Source organism: Harpia harpyja, chromosome 12 (assembly GCF_026419915.1).
Source record: "Harpia harpyja isolate bHarHar1 chromosome 12, bHarHar1 primary haplotype, whole genome shotgun sequence".
Taxonomy (NCBI): domain Eukaryota; kingdom Metazoa; phylum Chordata; class Aves; order Accipitriformes; family Accipitridae; genus Harpia; species Harpia harpyja.
In genome coordinates, this window is record NC_068951.1 from 44,759,435 (window position 1) to 44,768,993 (window position 9,559).

The window sequence follows — 9,559 nt, forward strand, 5'->3', positions numbered from 1 at the left end:
GTTTGCTTAGTCAGGACATGCAAATGTTTCTAGTTTCTCACTCTGCAGCTCCAAATCCCGCTCGTTTGTGGGAACCAAAAGCGGGTTTTGGGTTGGGCTGCAGGACCTGGGTCCGGAGGGAAAATGCGGGGGGCACCGAGCCTGCGCCCAGCTGAGCCTGGCCCCGCTCGCCCCATGGCCCTCAGACCCCGCGCTGGAGCAGCCGTGCTCGCCCCTGCCTCCCTGTTAGCAGCCTGATGCTACCACTTCATGGGAAATTGCTGATGTGGTCTTTCAGTATTCTTCCTGCAGTTTAATTGCATAGAAACAAAAAAGAGCTTAACAGCTGCCAGCCTGTTCCTGCTGAAGTTAGAGCTATTGCAGTCCTTCAGAATTTCAGTTAAATGAATTAATAACCAATTTTCTAATTAGCTAGCCTCTGTCTTTTAAAATTTCATGTGCCATGATATGATCAGTACACATACTAGAGAAATAATAGCATCGCTATTATAAAAACCAGTTGATATAATGTATGGGATTTTTATGAAGTAGTGCTGGGCTTTCAGATGCACAGGCACTAGTTTCTAACTTTGCACCTTTTTTACGGTGGTTATATAGTATATATGAAGAGAAAGAGCATATATTTAGAGATAATGATTACTTGCCGGGTACCAAGCCGACAGGGAATAGCCGTGTGGGTACATGCGACACTGGTGTGTACACAGGGAGGTATCCTTAGTGACTCTATGCACTTAATAAGGAGCAGATGACCCTGCTCACCTCAATGGACACAGCAAAACAAATAACTGAACATATTAATCCATAAGAACTGTCACTACACATTGTTTGCAAAGAAAAATCGCCTCCTGGCCATCGATCACCCAGACAGGGTATGCCATGTACTGTACAGGTGCATCTCTGATGGGGAAAGGGCAGTGGCATCATGCGTGCCCGCGGCTCCAGCCCTGTCATGGGGTTTGGACTGGCCTTGGCCCAGCCTGGGCAGGACAGCGGAGCTGGACCCCAGCCAGAACCCGGCAGGACCGGAGCAGTGACACGTGGATGCTGTTGGGCCAGTAATGCCTCTTCTTCCAGCAAACCCAACCTTGAGGAGGACATCTTAACCCAGACACCTTCCACGTGTCAAAGCAACTTGAGCTTCTTCACAACTGTTTTCTGTGCTAAAAAAAACCAAAAGCAAAACCGTAAGTTTCTTCCTGACTTGCATGAAAAGCCCAGAGTCACCTCCCTGGCAGTAACAGAATTGCTGCTGATGTGTGCTGACGGGAAAACCAGACCTTGCTTTGGAACCGCTGCGACAGGACCGTGTCCTCATGCCTCGGCTGTGGTGGCTGCGCCTGCCTCGGAGCATCCCGTGCCCACCCACGGGCAGGAATGAGCTGGGACGAGCATCAGGCAGGGTCAGCTCCGCTCCCCCAACAAGCCTTGCCATCCTGTGTGCTCTCTGAAGGGGCAGAGGTGTGCTTCCTAATAGCATTAAAAGTAGGCTGTGGCTTACCGTTTCAGATTTATACAGGCCTAATTAAACAGATACTTTCAAATTACCAATGCGGATGCTCCCAGGGAAGCTGCCTGTCTTCATCTGCGCTTCTGCACACACAGCTGCTGGGAAAGGCTGAGCTGCCAGCATGACGTGAGCTGAGCATGACACAAACTATTTTCTGGAAAGTGGCTACCAGGCAGAGGTTTATTTATCTGCTGTCTTCTCCTTCCTTCCTGCCATGTGTTCAGTATGGGGCCTGAACGAGCGCTTGCACAACCGGGGGTTGCTGTCATCTCACTGCCCAGCACGTACGACCGCCACGTGGAGGAAAAAAGGGATGGCTGGTATCGTGAAACTGCCCCAGGATATCAAAAGGTGAAGAAAGATGTTTTCGTACCCTGTGAAGATGATGGCAGTCACCAGAAGAGAAACACTACTACCAAGAAAGAAGGACATGTAGCAAACTGCCCGCAATAGGCATTGCCTCTGACGGGGCTGGGGTGGGGGCACCGGGAACCACGGTGAGCCTCTTGCCAAGGAGCTGCCTACATAAACCCAGGAACACTGCATGGATTGCAAACTGAACTGCGTGTGGTATTCCAGCATTAACAATATTCACCACTTAATGAGATCAGTGTAATGAATAACCCTGTTAGGTGAACAGGTGAGCGGAAGGTGCCATCAACTGCGTTGTGGAGCAATAGGCATTGCATTTGGTTCGGCAGATTCCTGCATGAGACACACGTAAGAAATCAGGCTAAACAGAAAGTAGGTTTGGGTTGAAAATGCAAAATTTCTCTTTTCACATTCTCTCTCAAGCCCAAGACGGATGGCAGCAGTGAAAGCAAATATAGATAGTCAGGTGTAGGAGCTGACAACCACGTATCTCTGCTGCGGGAAAAAATTAAGTACAAACAGCATGTCCAGGAGGAGTGTACTTGGCCTTTCCACTTCTGCCATGGGATTATGTATGTATTTAAAAACCCACAACCCACCAGCTCCTCTTCTGCCCCACATGAGCCCATTCACAAGAAAAAAGGAAGTCACTGAGCTGATAGAGGAGAGCCCCAAATAGCTAGACTTCTAGAAAATAAACATTTATTTGAGAAGCCCTGTTCTGTCCACTGCAAAAGGCAAAGGTAAGTCTACTAAAGGTGTTTCAGCTTATTATTTATTGCTGTATGGTACTTTCCCTGGAAGAAAATTCCTCTTTACTGCATTAGACTCCAACTTTAAAAAGGGAATATTCAACCCACTTTTGGAAGTTCTGCTCTTAGCTTCCTCTGTATGGGGGTGAACATGCACGATATCGTACCCAGCTCAATAATTGCCTCTTGGTGCTACATATAGTGGTCCTCACAAAATCAGGAGGTATTTATAATGGAAACTGAAGTGCAGCCTCATCCCTCCCAGGCCGTGCTGCCATAACACACGTGATGGATCTTTTTTTCCACCACTGACAGAGTAATTTAGCGATTTAAGTGTAAATATTTGTTACAAAGCAAACAGAGGGAAGAAAATAAGGATTTAGGCACATTTCTTTCCAGTCAAAACTGTAGTTAGCAGTCCCCGCATACCCCTCTCCCCGCCAGCGCAGCCTGGCTGCCGTTTCCAATGGCTTTAGGCAGCAGCAGCGCTGGGGGGGACGGACTCAGCCCTCCCACGGCAAACTTCTGAGGGAGCGATGTGACAGCAAAATCTTCCCGCGGCATCACCGGGATCAGCAGCAGCAGCAGGACCCTGGGCTCGGGGGGATGCCCACAGGTGGGTGCCTGGGAGCAGCACCCAGCACGTGCCGCGGCCACCCCAAAGGAACGCCGGCATGGGTTTTTGTGCGAGATACTCGCAGGGGGAAGCAGCTGCCTTACCCCTCAAATTGAGCCAGATGAGTACTTTTGCTCACAGACTTTTAGGGTCTTACTGTTAACAGGAAAAAGGCAGGTGTAGTGGCTTCATGGACATTAAAGACAATAGCGTCTAAAACAACACCCTCAACACAAAGGAGACTTTTTTTTTTAAACAGGATGCGCGGTTTATTATCTGGTATCAGTGAAACAGCTAAGCGTACTGCAGATGACCAACACGTCAGAAAGTAGAACTGAAGTTGTCTCTGACGAGGCACGACAACGGGCGACCTTTTCTCCAGCCCTCGGGGAGCAGCGAGCCCCCGGGCAGCGCCTGCCTCCTGCTTCGCTGGGGGCTCCTCCATCGCCTGCCGGAACGCAGGCAGAGGGGGCGGCTGCCCGCACCCTGCCCACGCTGCTGCCCACGTTCTGCCCGGCACGTCCCGGCGCTCTCAGCAGGTCCTTCCCGAGCCCCGGCTGGTACGAGCATCTTACTTCACCGATCTCGTCACCCTTTGTATTTGAAGTCAGGTCAGTCGGTTGGAGAGTAAGTTCTGCTGCAGCAACAATTCTGCAGGGATGTTAGGCAGAGAACTGGCTCCTCGTTAGCTCCTGTTTCATTATCGGAACTGTTAATGAAGTTCAAACCGTGAGGTCCAAATTCTGCTTCAAGCTCTACATTCTACTCGCATTTATAGATAATTACATTAAAGTTAAGTAAATCTGTACACTTTGAAAAGCGACTGCGAGTATGCCAGTATGAGCCCGCATAGCTGTCCCAGTGATGTACAAAGGCAAATCTCAGTTAAGAACTAAACCAATAGATTTTCTTATTTTTACTTCTGCAAGCTGAATCCAGCTTTAATATCAGGTTGAAAGAACCTGCCTGCACACACACACGCCTTCGCTGTCTCAGTGCTTCCATGAAATGCTTGTAAGACCAGCAGCCAAACGTTTCAGCTTCCTGCACTCCTTGCACTTGCTACAAACAAAAACAGCAACCTCGCCACTGCCTCCCTCCCGCGATGCTGACAAAGCGTTCCACCCAGCTGTTTGCATACCTTCCTTTTTTGCCACATCCGAGATGCCAACCCTCGCCAAATTAGCTGGAAATGGAAATTGTCCCAGCTATTTATTCTGAAAGGTAAACCTCCCAGGAGACACAGAGTTTGCAAATGCTTATATAAAGAAGACTCGACTTTGATCCCCAGACTGTGTTGACCATGTGAATTAGTGCCCCTGGCACATTTTACCCAAGCCTAGGTCCAGTCCAGCATCAAGTTACGGCTCACAAAGAAGCTGTCTGAGAGCAGCATAGTTTCCCTCTAAGAACTACCATGGTGATCTTTTATTTACAATATTAATAGGTGATAGGGTTTCCTGCTGTACTGTTGTGAGAGAACATCACTTCTGGTTTGCTGGACTTAGATTAGCAGAAGGAGGTCTCTTGTAAAATAAGGTAACAAGTGCTTTTAGAAGAACACAATCAGCTTACGCATATTCTATAGCATAAATAAAGTTATCTACAAAAAATGGCACTGTACATTGGTGAACGCTTTCCCTAAGAGAGTTTCCTGCCCCCGTCTCCCACTACAAGAGGACTCCTTATTCGTTCATTTGCGAGTGGTTGTCAACCTGCTCAAGAGCTGCCTTGTTTTTGCCATCAGCATCTCTCTGAAGTGGTCACCCATTAAGAAATAAAAAACAGGATTAATGGCGCTATTCAAAAACGCGATGGGTCTCGTGATGATGTAAATGGTGTTGATGATGCCCTGTGTGCACACAGAGACATTCAAGGCTGGTATTCGGGAAGCAAGTCGGACATTGCGCATTATGTGATAGGGAGTAAAGAGCAATGAGAAGGTAACCACTGCGAGGATGACTAAAGCAAGGGGTTTTTCAAGTGTCAGGAGAGAACTGAGTTGCTCGCTCCTGGTTTTAAGGAAAAGAACCATCTTCACATAGAAGCAGCACATGATCACAAGAGGAATGAGGAACCCAAAGACAGTCAGGAACATGCTATAGATGAGGCTTTTCACAGGATCTCCAGAGCTTGCATAATCAAGACACTTGTACTCATAGGCAGGCACTATAGGGTCCAGGAAATACATCAACGGCAGCAGCTCCAGTATCACGCCAATCCATATGGCAACAGACACGATAAGGGCCGTTCTCCTCTTCTGTAGAAAATGTTCTCTGAAAGGATATTTTATGAGCATGTATCGGTCAATACTGATAACGGTGAGGAAAAGGATGCTGCTGTACAGGTTTGCATGCAGAAGGAATCTGTTGCTGTGGCACAAGATGGTCTCCTTTGCCCATTGATCTCTGGAGTAGCTGTTCACAAGTATTGGAAGAGTACATAGAAATAATAAATCTGATAATGATAAATTGAACAGGTAGACGTTGCCACTTTTCCAGTTTTTCAGGCAGAAAATATAGCCAAACACAACAATGGTGTTTCCAGTGAAGCCTAAAATGAACTCAAGGCTGTACATGGTGGAAAGATAATACTTTTCTAGGGCTCTGTTCATCAGCAAACAGCCATCTGTCTCGTTCACAGCCTGGAAAGTTAAAAAAAAAAAACCAATAAAAACGAAACCAAACACAAAACCACCAAATATTAGTAGAAGATCACTGCATGGCTGTTTTTATATTGTTGCTATAATAAGTGAATATAGCCATCTATTTGCTTACAGCTTATATGGTAAGTAGAGACTTGAACTCAAAGAATATCCCTTATGCACACAAGATTTCTACCTTCAGCTATTGACCAGAGTTAACAAGCAAGATGAAAACTTGCATGAGCAAAAAGCTGTGTGAGGAGTCTGAAGTAAAAGCATCACCTGAAGGCATCTGCCATAACGTGCCAGCTGCCACTTTTGGCCAAACCCATGGCAGCGCCAGAGGCTGGGAAAGTGAATTTGCCTGTCATCACTTTGTCACAGCCCTCGCTGGAAGTCATCTGCCTCCCTGTTACCCAACCCCTGTCCCGTGGTCTCACTCATCACTAAAGCAGAACTCTGCTGTCAAGACTGATAAAGGATGAACTCATTGGCAGCAGTACAGCCACACTCTGACAGCGTTACTTGGAATTCATTAAGAAGTCAGGAGAGAATGTGTTTATTAAATTAATCGAACCATTCATCACGCATTTTGTACGGTTTTGCTGGTAACTCGGTACCAGAATTGCACAGAAAGCACTGTGAGGATGAAGCGCGTACCCTGTGCCTCACGGCAGATGCGCTGGAGCGCTTCCGAGCCGTTCCTGCAAACACGGGACATTTCTGCTCCCGGGGTTTTACAAGTCTCTTCTGTTTTCTACAAAAAGCCCTTTCAAGAAGGGAAGGTGCAGTTACGACTGAGTCCTTGTTGATATGAAAGCGACTGCAGTCAAGGGGACGGCACAGTCAAGATCAGGATAAAACGCCTTCAAAGCCAAATTCGCAAACTTTAAGTCACTCTTGCTCTTAACTTCCTATGAAGTGGGAACACCCCGTATGATTTATTCAACCACAGCTCATAACCTCTGCCAAACCCACACCCTGTGCACGGTGGAGGGCCCCAAGCCCAGCCCTGCGGAGCTGCCGGAGGAGGAGAGGCTGTTCCTTGCCGGGACCACGCTGAGCGCCGGGCTGGCAAACGCATGGCTTTTTGCAGCCGGGAGAGCTACCGGCCGGGCTGCCAGCACCGCTGCCACCCCTCCTGCACTGCTATTTCATTTTCTCTTTGGCTCCAGACAAAGAGCTTTGCCTTTCGGCTTGGAAGTAACTACCATGAACAGTATTCTTTAAGGAGCAAAGCTTTCTAGGAAGCTGCACCCAGTATGAGTTTGCCTGAGGACGAATTTTTCTTGCTTTCTAAAGGTTGGATAAAAAAATGCTTCCATGCTACAGGGAAAGAAATATAGGATCTTGAGTGCTCACTCCTCTCCCTCCTCGGGCAGACACCCGCACCCACCTGCAGGGGAGCCACAAGATAAAGCAAGCTTCTAGCAAGAGCCTTTGGTTAAAATAGCAGCAAAGCAATTAGAAAGCAGAGGGAAATGAAACATTAGAAAAAGGGGATATAGATTGAAACTGAAATCAAGCTAAGCCTAAGCTCTGAAAGAGCAGCAATGTGACTGCTACAAAATCGGCTAGTCTCCACAAATCCTGTAATTGTTTTATGTATTTTCAAAGTTGTTCTGGTGTCTAGAATTTGTTAATAGGTCTCTGCTCTCAAAGCACTGTATCTTACTTCAAAGGTAGATCACGAGACAGAATAAAGTACAGCATATACAAAATTTCATAAAGTTACATCCAGCAAATATCTACGCTTACACCGTGTACCACAGGAGACAAAAATTATATAGCTGTGAATGCTCACTCCGGTCAGAATAACCTCACATGCAGCACCTAGTCTAACCCTGGCTGTGCAGGCTCCCGAGAAGAAACTCAACACTTTAGTGAGATTTTAATTCTAGAAAACACTGCACTAACACTAGCACTTTAAATTCAAATAATAATTAAAACATTACTGTATTGACAGACACACTGATTCAGGTAGTTGTTAGAAGAAGACCGATTAATCAATTTTAAAGTAAGCAGTCAGGGTAAAGCGATTAAAGAGTTCATTCAGAAACAGCCTCGCTAGAGGAATAGCAGAGTCTACTCGAGAAGCCGCAGCCTGAGAACCGGCTCCCCGGGCACAAGGGCACCTTACCATCCCCAGGGCTGGGAGCTGCCTCTGCATCAGCTCTCCCGGACCATGCCTTGGCGAGAACGCTGGGATCCCTGGAGCGCAGCACAGCATCGTCGTTTAACCTCATTTGCATATGATTCAATCATTAATGAGTCAAGGCAAAGGAGAGGTTTGTTTGGCTGAGCAGGACACGGGGCAGTTTTCATGGGAGGAAGGCACTGCGAAACGTCTGCCCAGCCAAGGAGCGAGCAAACCAACACTTCCCCTTCGCAGAGACCCGACCGAGAACCGCCGGGGCGGGACGGCCGGCTGCAGCTCCGCGCCGCGGGGAGCCCGCGGCGTGCCGAGAGCGCCTGCCCGACGTCGGGTCCTGATAACGGATTTCACGCGAAACGCTCCCGTTTGGATGCCGCGCAGATCTCGCCGCGAGGCCGGCAGTCGGAGGTCCCCAGCTCCCGCGCGAAGCACTTTACCTCGTGCGGGCTGCCGCGGCCGTCGAGGCGGAGAGCCCGGACCTGCTTCCCGGAGGCGTGAGGAGGGAGAGGGCAGCGCCCTGCATCCCACGTTTTGAGAGATCCCCAGAGGCGTCGGGAGGGCAAAGCCTGGCGGCTTGCGTCCCGATTACACCCAGCCTTCTTCAACCACCCACCGGGCTCTCCTGTTGCCCTCGGAGATCAACGCAACAGATGATACAGCGGCTCGATGACATTCTATAGTTAGCACACCAATTAAAACAACATATTTTAATTATATTAAAGCAGAGCACTAAAGAGCAGCACTTAGTTTTCACACAGTGACACAATTTAACGCTTCAAAGCTTGGTGGTTTATTTGTCATTGCTAAGAATACTATTATGTTTTTAACTTTGAGAATAAACGCTGCTAACGCAAAATGACTCTGCTCCCCCGTGACTAATGCACCTGAACCAGTCTATATCAGCACAAAAAATTGTTTCTTGGTTTCAAATGATACAGTGGCATTTTTACGTGCGGTTTTGATTTTATTTTTACCTGTGGACCACTGTCTTCCACTGTTCAGAAGCCCCAGGGCCCTCCATAAAAGATTAGGTTTCCATTTCTTGAGGCAGGGCACACCCAGCCTGGGCGTCCAGGCTGAAAGTGCTGATCCTTGCACGAGAAAGTGAGGGTGCTGCGGCTTTCCTGCATAAAAACGAGCAGGAGAGCAATCTCAGCAGTGTTTTGGGTTGAACGTGATTGGGCGGCTGTGCGGCTGACACGCGTGAGATGCTCCCCGTCTGGGATTGCCACTGCTACCGGGCAGGTTTGTATCCAGGGGGGATTTCTAGAAAATCCTGCTCCGTGCAATGTAAACTTTCATATACTTCCATTTAACTTCTACTGCTGTGCATAAGCATGCTCTAAGTGAGATTTCAAGCCAAAAAGCTGCTGCTGCGTGACCTGTCAATATACATTAATGACTGAACACAAAAGCATCAGTCTTTCTTTCCTGGCTCATGTAAGCAGCAGGGCGCTTTTCAGCCTGCTACAGAAAAAACGATTCACTCTGTACACAGGCTGCGGGGCCACGT

At 48.1% G+C, this 9,559-nt stretch overlaps 1 protein-coding gene across 1 annotated transcript; it reads right to left on the bottom strand.

Moving 5' to 3' along the window:
• Positions 1-3,529: 3,529 nt before the first annotated feature.
• SUCNR1 (succinate receptor 1) lies at positions 3,530-8,246 on the bottom strand. The gene is made up of 2 exons (XM_052804921.1): positions 8,032-8,246; positions 3,530-5,891 (listed from the first exon to the last, which is right to left on the bottom strand). The coding sequence occupies exons 1-2, from the start codon at positions 8,119-8,121 to the stop codon at positions 4,941-4,943; spliced, it is 1,041 nt and encodes a 346-aa protein (XP_052660881.1). The 5' UTR covers positions 8,122-8,246; the 3' UTR covers positions 3,530-4,940.
• Positions 8,247-9,559: the final 1,313 nt, after the last annotated feature.

Excerpts from the sequence above, each read along its gene's own strand:
- SUCNR1 (XM_052804921.1), bottom strand. The coding sequence starts at position 8,121 with ATGCTGTGCTGCGCTCCAGGGATCCCAGCGTTCTCGCCAAGGCATGGT. Across the intron at positions 5,892-8,031 it reads AGCTCCCAGCCCTGGGGATG|GCTGTGAACGAGACAGATGG; the intron begins GTAAGGTGCCCT and ends TTAACTTTCCAG.